At 38.9% G+C, this 13015-nt stretch overlaps 2 protein-coding genes across 2 annotated transcripts; both read left to right on the forward strand.

The window, feature by feature from the left end:
• Nucleotides 1-1270: 1270 nt before the first annotated feature.
• On the forward strand, nt 1271-2741 carry si:ch211-220m17.5 (guanylin family protein). The gene is made up of 3 exons (XM_046385297.1): nt 1271-1474; nt 1983-2175; nt 2288-2741. Exons 1-3 carry the CDS (start codon nt 1397-1399, stop codon nt 2344-2346), a joined length of 330 nt encoding a protein of 109 aa, XP_046241253.1. The 5' UTR covers nt 1271-1396; the 3' UTR covers nt 2347-2741.
• Nucleotides 2742-9829: 7088 nt separating this feature from the next.
• Nucleotides 9830-12434, forward strand: LOC124057163 (guanylate cyclase activator 2B-like). The gene is made up of 3 exons (XM_046385298.1): nt 9830-10115; nt 10876-11062; nt 12050-12434. The coding sequence occupies exons 1-3, from the start codon at nt 10044-10046 to the stop codon at nt 12118-12120; spliced, it is 330 nt and encodes a 109-aa protein (XP_046241254.1). The 5' UTR covers nt 9830-10043; the 3' UTR covers nt 12121-12434.
• The last annotated feature ends 581 nt before the right edge of the window (nt 12435-13015 follow it).

The raw sequence follows: 13015 nt of genomic DNA on the forward strand, positions 1-13015 counted from the left end.
ACAGCCCATTTTTTCTGTTTGCTGTAGTCATGTAGCAGCAATTTAAAAAATATCTGTATTTTTCTGTTGCGTGTTGGCAAAATAAATGTATTGTCAATTTTGCTTTCTTCTTTGAAGCACTTAATAATTAAAAAACTTAAAAGAATATATATATTTATCATAGTATTATCATTTATGGGCTAGAATCCTCTCATACAAACACATTAACAACAAACACTAAAAATAAGCCACCCAGATGATTTCTATTCCCCATTTCTATCTGACTGAAATTAAGGTCTGATGAGCACAATACTGTTGAGATACACTGTTCCACTTCTGGCCTGTTCAGCAGATAGATCCTTCATGTGCTGCATAAAGAATTATCTTTAATGAGCTCATTAAAAACTTCACAGATATGTCTCTGGCTTGCCATACCCTTAAACGACTGTGTATGGGGGTGCATGCTTGGAGCCACTTATTGGTGAAGTGAATTGATTTTTTTCGCATCATCCTGTTATCCTTGAGACCCATGGCGATTAGTCAGTCGTGCTATCACTGGAAGGTCACAGATTTGATTCCTGCGGCAGTCAAGGTGTCTATTAGTTTATTCTGGAGTGTTTTTGACCTTTTCAATCTACTAAAAGGACAACTCTTTAGAGAGAAGCTCAAGAGAAAAGCATGTAGGCATTCGTGTTTTTTTCAGCAAAGTGATGTAGAAACTTTTTTCTTAATCTTTTTTGTATAATTTTGGAATTCCACTCACTTGCTCATGAAAGCTTTTACAACTGTGAGTGTTTAGTTGGTCTGTTTGTCTTAGCCTAGTTAGATGTTTTAGTGTGCTTAGTTAGGTGTTTTAAAACAGTAGGAAAGACCAGGAAAAAACAGTACCTGCCAGGACATTTAGCAGCATATTTTTTGTAATATTTTCTGTAATAAATAACGTACTGTGTGAAAAGATTACATTTATATATAAAAACATTGATAATCATGTGATCCGGGTCTTTTTAAACAAAGTTAAATAACTTTCACAGGTTCGAGTAAAAGGATTTTCTAACAATAGGCTGCTGTGGTTTCAACGTCATCAGTGGAGTAAATGTTTAACTCGCCAGAGGTGTGATCAATTCTGCAAGACAGAGAAGTCAAGTGAGCCAGAGATCCATAAAATAATCAGACAGGTGATCAGGTCAAAGTGGATTTATGAATTTCTCTTTACAACTCTGTAAAACCGTCACTACTTATTAACCTGTGAGAAAAACTTTGTTCCTATTTGTAGCACCGCTGGTCACATGACTGGCACTTTGCATGACAGAATTGTTTAAAAGGAGGCTTGTGGACGGAGGGAAAGCAGACTCTGAGCATCTGCTAAGAACTGCAACAGGAAGAAACAAAGAAGCTGCAAGAAAAACAAGTTGTCACCATGAAGATGACCACACTAGCTACCATCGCTGTCCTCGTCCTGGCTCTCGGCTGGAGCTCTGAGGCCGTGCAGGTTGAAGTGAGTACATCACTTCATTTTTCTGTGTGACTGACTCTTCATGTTGAGAATGCCCAGCTTGGGCTATTTTTTTTTTTTTTAGAAGAAGCAGTGTCAGTATTTATCTTTAAGGCATATAGGTTATGTTACAGAGCAGAAATGATACAGTGACTGTATTCGTAGAAGAGCTTAAGTTGAGGGAAATGGACTTCATTTAAAAACGAAGACATTTTACCTCTGATCCAGAGGGCTTCTTCAGTTCTGAATTCTGATCCAAAAGCTGGACTTCACTTCTGAACTGAAGTCCAGTTGCCCCGATCTAAGCTCTTCTACGCAACATGACCTGGATGACTGAGAATCTACACATGCATACAAGCCTGCATTCTTTACTCTTCTGGAAGCAATCTGTGGCTTACAAACCACGCTAAAGCTGTGTAAACCTTTGCCATGTGCTTTTGTATTGTCACATTACTTTACCGAATGCTACAATAGCATTTTTTTTCATTCTAACATCTGCCATTTCTTACAGGAGAATGGTATGTCTTTCTCACTGGAAGGTGTGAAGAGGCTTCAGGAGCTGACAAAGAGCAGAGATGCTATAGGACAAGAAAACCCACGACTCAGGGCGAGCCCCATGTTCATCTGTGCTGACCCCATGCTCCCACAAGAGTTCCTGCCCCTCTGTAAGCAGAGAGGAGCATCTGCATCCTTCACCAGACTAGGTGAGACCTTTATGTATTGAATAGCTGGTCTTTGTGATGGAATGGTAACACATTTGGCTACAGGTGATTTAACAGTGTACCTTTTCTTTTCTGATCCCTGCATTTATTTCAGGTGCGGTTCCCATGGACGTCTGTGAGATCTGTGCCTTTGCTGCCTGTACTGGCTGCTAAACAAACGCAGCATGCCAGAAACATTTTGCCTAGCTTAAGACTTGTGATTTTTTTCCCTCCCCCTCAAAACTATTTCAGGAAATTTCTAAAAATGTTTGCCTGCAATGATGAGACTGCAGTGGATTTATGTTCCATGAATACAGAGGTTGTGACTCTGATCCATTGGGCACTTCATACATTATTAAGTCACTACTTGACCAAAAAAAAAAAAAAAGCCAAAAAAGAAAACAGTCAAAAACTGAGGTATGTTTTGTGTTTTGTATTGTTTTGTTTTTTATTTGGCAAACTGTTACTTTTAAGCCTATTTCCCACAGTACTTTATTATGCATTATATTTTTGAAATTTAGATTGTTACATTTCTATTACCAACCTTTATATACATATTTAAAAGAGAACTTTCTTTTTCTTTTTTCTTTATCATCAGCATTGTTTTGAATAAAAAGCCTTCTCTGACAAGTTATGTGTATATTGTGCTCTTTCTTGCAAATCCAAACTCTCAATTAAATATCACTATTTGCAGATCATTTCCTGTTGTGGAAACTCTTTTGTGAGAAATATACTTAAAGCTTCCAATAGGGTCAATAGGGACCAGAAAACATTAAAAAGCTGAGGTCACCAATATATCTCTGCCATTTGCACTAGTCACACATCTTGTGAATGCTGAGTTTATGTATAGCTTTTCTTGTCTACTGGCTAGGGGTGTCATGATTTTTACTGCATGATTATCGTGGCCAAAAGAATAATAATGTCATTGCAATATCTGAAAAGATATGAAAACAAAAACGCTAACAGTCAAATTTCTACAGCTTTGTTTATTGTGTGTTTTGTCTCCTCTTTTGGCATATGAGTCACATTTAAAATACAAGTATAGGGTGGTGAAGAGAGAGTCTGTAACCATAACCGTAGTGAGAGTACAAATGAACCATTTCACCTAGTGAATAATGAAAAGACAGGTAGATGAACTGAAAAGGCAAAAATCCAGAAGATCTGCACTGGATCATTTGCACCATTATTGGTATACTGCAACACCCAAATTTCAATCACTCAAAACGTTTTCAAGAGCATTCTCCTATTCATACACTGATGGTATGCAAGAGGGCATCCTGCTCATCAGGAATGGTACAGTGCTGTCTATCTAAAGCCACACGCTCACATTCACATGCACTCATACACTAATGAAGCATCAGGAGCAATTTGGGTTTCAGTAACTTGCAGACTGGAAGAGATGAGTATCAACACAGAGCAACATTAGTATTCATTCATTTGGAGTCATGTCAGTGGTGGTCTCTGCTTGAAAAATTTATGAAGGTCTTTAGCGACTAGATGCTCAACTTTCTTCATAAGCTATTCACTGTCTTTATCCTCCTGTGGCTGCTGATCAGGTAGTGTACTAAAGGTTTATCAGAGATGGGGTACATAGTGGCTTTTACATTATTTGGTTCATTTTTAGCTTATTTTCTATTTTTGCAACAGAATTTTATTCTACAAATAGCCTAAAGCTTTCAAACATTTGCACATGAACAAGTTCACTTAACTGTATAATGCGTCATACATTCTTGAGAAAGTCTCGGGGATTAAGGGAGTAACAATAAATAACAACCTAGGGGAAAAGAAAGATTTATTAATAAGTTTAAGTCTGAAGTGAACACGTCTAACAATCAAGAACTGAACCTTAACTTAAAATACTAAATCAAACACATAACACACAGACTCCTCCTTAGCACCTCCTTAGCACCACTCAAGCTGCACACACAAGCATCTGCCATGTGTTTGGGAGTCGGCACAAGGCCCACTGGTACCATATGCTGTTCCTCTCCCACTCTTTGTACTCTGATCCTGAAGAGTATGTGGGCACAGCTGCACCCAGTCACCCTCTGCAGGAGAGCGGGAAGGCAGTTGGAGCACGGTAGAGAAGGAGAGAGTGATAGAGCAGAACTTAACATGGTAACACACACAAACAGTGCTATGGCAGTAACACTGTATAAATGCGCTGACTTCCTCTGCATCACTGACTACTGCTTATTATTGTCTTCACTCATGTCTTTTTTTGAGCACATATAACATTATTTAGTAACTCTAACACGACCAGTCCAGGGCGAACCCCGCCTCTCGCCCGTAGTCAGCTGGGATAGGCTCCAGCTCCCCCGCGACCCTGACGGATAAGCGGTATAGAAAATAGATGGATAGTAACCCTAACACCCACAGGTCCACCACTAGTAGTTACAGCTACCGCCCCTGTGCATCCTGTTTTAATTATGCTTAAGCCTCCTTTCCTCTCATTTCAGTTTAATATATAGGCTCCATCTAACCATGCTTCGTATTGTGAATAATTTATTTTTTGCATTTCATCTGACTCAGCTTAACTACATCATTATGCAGATATACTGTCAGTCCATGGCACCAGTGCACTCTCCATATTCCCGCTTCAACAGCTGTATAATATACTGTACAGCTTTGATGTCTGAAGACAGATAATTAATGTAATGATGAGTGCGTGTATATGTGAAGTGACACATACATTAGTCAGTGTAGACAGTACATAATACATGGCACACAAGTGCAGCAATGCTAACATCCTGGTATTTGTTGCTTATAGAAAAACCAAGTCACTGTATTTCACTTTTTCTTCTATATATTGTGTTTACAAACAGATACATTTTACACTAAGAACAATTTGACCACTGTTACTTTAAATAAAAGGGACCTTAAAGGTACTCTCCACCCATTTAACATCCTGGAGGTGTGGATAAGAGATAAAAATTCAATACAAAAGAAGTAATAAAATAAGAAAACAATTGCCAGAGAATACAACCCTTTAGTGAAGGCCTGTCAAAGCGTCCCTGAGCTGCAGACAGAAGGATGCTGAAGCCATTTTCTTCTCAGTTCTGGATTATGAGGATTTCAAAAATCAACATGCTGAGCCTTGTATCCTTGTAACCCTGAGAAACAATGACTTTATGACCTTTAAAATGACAAGATTTTAAACATTAGAGACAGAATTCAACACATACTGACCTCAGTTGGTACTGATCTACCTTCAAACACTTGAACCTTAGAAACAGCAGTTCAACCAGATAATTATCTTGACTGCTTTTCTCCCATTGACCTTCATCAGTTAAATTCACTCATATTTTCATCTAAAACAACAACATGCCTCTTAGACCCCATCCCTACTAAACTGCTAAAAGAAGCTTTACCCTTACTTAGCACCAGCAGTTACAAATCAAGGTTACAAGTAAAAAACTTCTAAATTCATACAAAACTGAAGTTATTGTTCTGGGTCCTAAACACCTTAGAAACAAATTATCCAATGATATAGCAATGCTAGATGGCTTAGCCGTGGCCTCAAGCTCCATGTAAGGAATCTAGGAGTTATCTTTGATCAGGACATGTCCTTTAACTCACACATAACACACATTTCAAAGACTGCATTCTTTCTTCTCTGCAATACTGCAAAAATTAGGCACATTCTGAGTCAGAAAGATGCAGAAAAATTAGCCCATGTCTTTATTACTTCCAGACTGGATTATTGTAACTCCCTTTGATCAGGTTGCCCCAATAAGTCTCTACATTGGCTACCTGTAAAATTCAGAATAGAGTTTAAAATTCTTCTCCTCACATATAAAGCCCTGAACAGCCAGGCACCATCATGTCTTAAAGAGATTAAGAATCTCCCATGATGCACTGAGCTTCTCTCTCTCCTCCTCTCGTTCTGCACACATTTATGTCCCATTAATGCATGTTACTAACTCAACTTCTTCCCTGGAGTCCTTGTGCTTTCTCGTCTCGCAGGTTCCCATGGATCGTGGTCAGACTTCCTGCAGTGGTCCTGCTCGAAACCTACTGCAATTACTACTGTTTAGTCATAATCTATTTTAATTTTATTACTACTCTGTACAGCTACTACCATTATTATTGTTGCTTCCATTGTTATCATAATCACCATAGTACCTTCTGTATACTTCATCTTTATCGTTATTTACAGTTACTGTATAGTTACTGTATTTATTCTGTTCTGTTCCAGTAACAGTGCAAATAAGGTGTCAACAGAAAAAGACTGTGTGCAAGCAGATAAATAACACTGCAAATTAGGTAACAAAGAAAATACAATGTGCAACCCCAGATGAATATCACTGTATGTGCTCATATGGCTTGATTCCACCAATTTTACTAATTTTTTCGAGGTACCGAGCCTTTGGAACAGGGTCCAGCTTGTCTTGGCACGGTCCATTGCCTTTCTCTTTTGTACGGTCCATTTTTTCATGGTGTGTCTCTCTCTCTTGCAGAACCATATGTAATGCCAAGGGATATAAACAAAAACGTTTGCCATCCAAAATGGCGACCGCAGCACACAATGCATTGCAAGATCACGTGCCCTTTCGAGCCCTATTGCTTCTGCTACTCATCTCTGTTTGTGTATTTCTTCCCTCGAGCCCCACCCCCCTCTCCCTCAGTCTGTCTGTCTGTCTGTCTGTCTCTCTCTCTCTCTCTCTCTCTCTCTCTCTCAACCCAACCGGTCAAGGCAGATGGCCGCCCATCTCAGGGTTTACTCCGAGGTTTCTGCCTTCTAAAAGGCAGTTTTTGCTCACCACTGTCGCCAAGTGCTTGCTCAAGGGGGAAAGTTGAGTTCTCTGTATTATAAAATTTAATTAAAGAGTTTGGTCTAGACCTGCTCTGATGGAAAAGTGTCATGAGCTAACTTTTGTTGTGAACTGGCGCAATATAAATAAACTGAATTGAAAATTGAATTGCTGCGTCCACACTGAAGCTCCTACATGCAACATATCACTAACTCAGGCCAGGAGGTCATGCACTGTTCTGTGTGATGAAGCTGATTGGCCTTCCTTAACTGAACAATGGCACCTTTTATCTACAAAGTCCTTGCAGGTAAGTGGTCATATATCTTGCTGTTTTAGCCAATATTGATCTGATCTGCATTTGGAGTCAGGACAGCAGTCTGCCTTTTCATATCATTTATGAAACAGGAGACTTTTGACTGGGTGTTGTTATTGTGCTGTCAAATTCTTCCACAACTTGTGAATTATGCAAAGAATTACAACAACTCCCACTGATAATATTTTTGAAATTTCTGATCCAGCTGTTACCTTGAGGTTTACCACAGACTTACTCACCCTGCATTCTGTTTGCTGCACACTTGGGAAATATTTTCCATTGTCAGTCTTATCTGTCTTATTCTGTCTTTCTTACTCACAACTTTTAATATGCATCTGTGTAACGGTGAAGTTCATCTCCTGCTGTGCATATTGTCTTTTGTCATACTTTGTCATAAAACAACATGTCTTTCCAACACAAGTCTTTGCATTAAATGTTGAAGTGTGCTGAAACTTATTTCAGCTTGTAGGGACATTATTTCATTTTACTTGTGTGCCGTAAGCCACACTAGATCTTTCCATCAGTGAGAACTGAATTTACGTCTTGCATTTGCTATAATATTTAATTCCTTTAATTGAACTTAATTGAACTTAATTGTACTTTGGAACATGTACTGGTACAAATAGTGCATTTTTCAATAACTCACCAGTTTTAGTTTAAACTCCATATTACATGTTACATCACACACTGCCTAGAACAGACGTTTCATTTTTTTCACTATGATTTTTCCATGAGATAAAATCAGTTCAGATTTTTTTTTTTAAATGATTATGTGTTTAAATGTCCTCCTAGATCTCCATACACAACTCATTTCAGAGTTACATAATGCATATTCAATGAAAATCAATGAAAATTGATTTTTCAATACTTGAGTATTTACTTTATAGTTTTTAATTAACAGCTATTTTGTGTGAGTGGATGTGTGTCTTGTGTGTGTGTTCTAAAGGGACATTTCTATATTATACACAGAAGATTGTTTTTATTTATTATTAATATATTGACAATGGTGATTTGAATCAGAAGATTAAGGAATATTTGAAGGGCAGAGATTTTGCACAATTCTAGTTCTCATGGCTACTAGTAGATGATTGAAACAATCCATTTTAACTCCTGTCTCTTTGCCCAAAATAGAAACAAAATCTGTCTCAAAGTTCTAAAAAATAAAGAAGATAGTTGAGGCTTCGATTTTCTCTTTTAATTCAGCAGAGCCAGACCAGCCAAAGAGGTCAATTTTGTGACTTTGATGTGACTTCTGAAACAATGCCTCCGAGTTCACACAGTCAGGCTACAATTCACAGATGGAAGAGCTCCAGGCTGTGATACACAATGACGTCATACATGTGACCCTTATCTGTTATACAACTTTGAGAACGAGTTTCTCACAAAGTTGACTTAAAGGAGCAGTTCACCCAAACAGTTCATTATCTACTCTACTCACGCTAATGGAAAGTCAAGTGAAGTTTCTTATTCCTCAAAACATTTCTGTAGCTTTACAGAATTGCAGCATTCTCCTAAATACCTAAAGTGGATGCAGCAAAACAACATAAAATGGATTGATATAATCCAAGTCCACAGAACCACTGACATCCCAAATTTATTTGATATTTACACCATTTTTAAGTCTTGTTAATCTAAAAGCATTAGTGCACACCCTTCCTGAAGTGGGTGCACACGTGGTGGCCAAGGTGGAAGGGAGGTCATCCACCGATCAGAAGGTTGGTGTGAGGATGTTCGTGTGAGTGGTTATCACTCCTGATGAACAGGTGGACTCATGGTGCTTGCATGGTATCCACTGCCAACATTGTACAAATGTGTGTGCGAATCAATGAATGCTGTCTTGTGTTGTAAGGCACTTTGAGTGGTCAGTCAGACTAGAAAAGCTCTTTCTAAATACAGTCCACTTATTCCATTTACAAGCTCAAACGTCCAAATAAATAACATCTTCAATTCACATTTTGCATCGTGGGGGCCTCTGCAGACTTGGATTAAGCCAGACGAGCTGTACTAAGCTATTTCATTGTTTTTGTTTGTGTGTCTGTTTGTTTCATTTCGAAACAAATCCCCACTTTCTTTAGTTGTTTCTGGGCGAAAGCTACAATGCTGGTTTGCTGTGAAGACCCAGAAATGTTTTATGGACAAAGAACTTTACCTTGAACCAACTTTCCATTGGCATGGGGGTAAGATAGATAATGACTGAATTTTCATTTTTGGGTATACTGTTCCTTAAAGCAACTTTTTTTTTCATTAGTTCATATGTGTTTATTTTGAAATAAAGGAGTTAAAGCATCTTTTTAAGTGGCCTTTTTCTGACTGCGTCACCAAACAAATTTGCTTCTAGAAAAGCGTCATAATTTGCAAATATCACAGCCCTTAAAAGCAGTGACCTGTATAGATCAGCTCTGTACATATATGGCTGCTCCTTATCAGACAGCTCTGTGACGAATATCTCTGGGAGAGAGACAAGGGTCGAGATTTATTAGGTGTCACTGAAGCTTTGGTTGTGTTTGAATGAAACCCAAAGTCAATAATGAAATAATGCTGACGGAAGAAACAACGGAGATAGAGGTCATAAACAAATTTAGTGGGTAGTGGTTATAAACTAAAAAAGAGGATCCAGTGCAGCTCCAGTTTGGTTATCCCTGACTGGTTGGTATTCCCTCCGTACATTTACTCCCTTCACCCTGCCAGTTGTCTTTGTTAATAAATCACTCACTAATCTGTCCAGGCACCTTATAAGAAGCAAGGGCAGTTAAACAGCGAGCACAGAAGACACACTCCTCTCAACTGAGAAGCATCATCTCAAGATGAAAGTGCTCAGCGTTGTCCTTGTTTTGGTGCTATGTGTGTGCAGAGGAGCTTTAGGTGTGCAGGTTAAGGTGAGTATCACTTGTTCTTGGAAATATTGCTGTATTATCTCATCTGTCAGGCTGTTTGGTTCGTTTCTTTCTATTTTTTTCTTACTTTTAATCCTCTAACTGCATCTTAGAAATAGTTATGGTTGACATCAGGTGGTCCTTTTTTGGAGGCTTTGCAATCCATACAGCATGCAACACTTACTGTCCTTAGACAAGAAACCTAAGGTAGAGCAACATGTCTCTCTGACCTCTCCCAGTACCACATGCAATAGATATAATGTATACAGAATTTTAAAAAAAATACACAAATTTTGATCACAAAAATATAGATATAGGTTGTAAAACATAAGCCAGCCAGATAGGTAGAACCTGAGATACACACCCTCCTCTCCAACATGCAGAGCTGGAAAGAAGGCCACACAAACACGGAACAGACTGTCCTGTGTTTGAAGCATTCACACTGATAGGAGGGACGGGTAAACACACAGAGGGGGAGAGAGATAACATGCAAAGCAGGTAGACAGGAGAGGCTGAATCTGCTGAGCAACAATGACCTAGATCCAAACATGTGGATGAGGTGCCAGCAGGCTCATGTTCTCTCTAAGCTGCAAAGCCACAACTAAAGTGGTTCTCCAGTCTTCTCTTCCCATTCAATTTTGAGAGCTCAAGACCTTTACAGCACACACTGTCTCTCTAGCACCTGCACTTGGAAGATTTTAATTGTTACCGGTATAGGTTTTTCTCTTTGTGCCTCATAGTTCTTATTCCTTCCCCTTTCCAGGTTGGAGACAAGAGCTTCCCCTTGGAGGCAGTGAAGGAGATGAAGGAGCTGTTGGATTTAGATGACAACATTAGCCCTCACCTTGCTGAGACGAGCATTGTAGCCATCTGCGAAAACCCTCTCCTGCCTCAGATCTTCCAGCCAGTGTGTCAGGGGAAGGGAGCAGGCATCGTTTTCTCCAACCTAGGTGAGACTGAGCCAAGGACAAACAAATGAAAATGAAATGAGATATGTTAAATAGAGGACATCAGAATTGTTTTGGCACAAACAAATATTTTTATTGTGTGTTGCTCCCAAGTCTTCTGATTTAGAAAGAAAGAAAGAAAGAACATGCCATGTTTGGATTGTATGTTCTTGAAACTATTAACATTATAGAAAACATTTGGTAATGTTTTACACTTTTGTTATTGCAAATTATTCCCATGAAAAGACAAAGCCCTAACAGCAACTGTTAATATCTTCCAACTTTTTCACTCAGCCCCAAGGCCTCTGGTTCATAATGATGACATGAAGCCTTTACAAACAGGTCAAAAATATACAGTTTAGGTCTAAACAATGTCCTCAAACAGCTGGGCGTCGTTATTCAAACAGGAGTGCAATTCTTGGTCGTTATTGTCAGCTGTGGTTGGTGCATTACTGAGCATTCATGGCACCATATCAACAGTAGCCACTTTCATTATAATTTCACAGAGTTTAGTGATGTGTTTGCAATAGTTTCTGGCCTTGATTTAATCTTTTCAGCAGTCAATGCAGACGTCTAAACAAGAAATTACCACACCGCCTCTGAGAGACATTACACAACAATTTTATTACTCGGGCAGTGGTTCTCTTGCAGACTTGATGACAAACACATTGACAAACAGTCACAGGCTCGCTCAAGGATTAGCTGTGTACACATCCTACTATGCACGTCCTGAAAATGTTGCATGATAAAGTGGCACTAGAATGATAATCCGAGACAAGAGGCCTGTGGAAAGCTGTGCAAATAGACTCTGGGGACAGTTAAAGGTCATTAGACACAGATGGAATCATTGTAGCTGTACTCAGACGATACAGATCACAATAACTGTATTAGCATTTTAGAAATCTGAAAAACTGGGCCTTAGGTGGTACAAGAATATCCTTTAGGTCAGATGAATATTTATGTTTCCTTTTTTTTCCTTATATCTTACAGTGTATATTATCACGCCTTTGGATCCTTGTGAAATATGTGCCAACCCCTCTTGCTTTGGGTGTCTGAACTGAGGATGCCATCTGCTAGACATAATCACATGAACTACGATCACCTAATCCTCTATAGTTCCACATCTCATGTATAAGGGACCCATGGACAAAACACGTCCTGTCACCCAGCAACGAAGCTCGACACATCTCAAGGCTCAGTGGTCAACAGAGTAGATTTAGCTGATGAGGCATTCAACTATTTCATAAGCTTTGGAAGAGACTGTTAATATGCACATGGTTCTGTGTTAGTAAAGTAGATGTTCTGTGGTGTTTGAACATTGCTTTCATATCGAACTTCTAATTTATTGATTCTGTTGTATCTTTGCATCTTCATTATAATAAAAATATGTATTATTTGCATCACTGAAAGTGTTTGTAGTTTCAGCTAGTTACAGTAATGCTTGCACACTGTGTCTTCCTTTTACACACACACACACACACACACCGCACACACACACACACACACGCCGCACACACACACACACACACACAAAGGTAGTATTCTGTTTCAAAACTAATAAGAGGGTAAAAAAAAAGGACATTAAGCTGAGTCTCATGGAAGCAATAGCAACACCAAAGTGAGTGGGAATGGAAACTGATTCCACCTCAAGGTAGTGCAATAACCTGAAATGAGATCAGTTATCATCCATTGATAACCAGGCCCACATAGAATCTGCACCCACAGAAATATGACAAGATCATTCATCAGCATTAAATGAATAGAGATACTGCTTGTAAAAATCACGATGTAAACACAACTCCACCTGGGTGCATATGCGTGACAGTCATTTGTTGTTTTCATGTGTGGCATTAAAATCAAAGTTAGTGGTGTGACAGTATATCAAAAATTAGATTTACTTCTGAGGAACTTAGGAGACACCATTTGTCACCACGACAACTGCTAGGGATCAGGTGA

Source organism: Scatophagus argus, chromosome 3, assembly GCF_020382885.2.
Source record: "Scatophagus argus isolate fScaArg1 chromosome 3, fScaArg1.pri, whole genome shotgun sequence".
NCBI lineage: Eukaryota > Metazoa > Chordata > Actinopteri > Scatophagidae > Scatophagus > Scatophagus argus.

Coding starts and splice junctions, on each gene's coding strand:
- si:ch211-220m17.5 (XM_046385297.1), top strand. CDS start 1,397: ATGAAGATGACCACACTAGCTACCATCGCTGTCCTCGTCCTGGCTCTC. Junction 1,475..1,982: donor CTGAGGCCGTGCAGGTTGAA/GTGAGTACATCA, acceptor CATTTCTTACAG/GAGAATGGTATGTCTTTCTC. Junction 2,176..2,287: donor TGCATCCTTCACCAGACTAG/GTGAGACCTTTA, acceptor CATTTATTTCAG/GTGCGGTTCCCATGGACGTC.
- LOC124057163 (XM_046385298.1), top strand. CDS start 10,044: ATGAAAGTGCTCAGCGTTGTCCTTGTTTTGGTGCTATGTGTGTGCAGA. Junction 10,116..10,875: donor CTTTAGGTGTGCAGGTTAAG/GTGAGTATCACT, acceptor TCCCCTTTCCAG/GTTGGAGACAAGAGCTTCCC. Junction 11,063..12,049: donor CATCGTTTTCTCCAACCTAG/GTGAGACTGAGC, acceptor TATATCTTACAG/TGTATATTATCACGCCTTTG.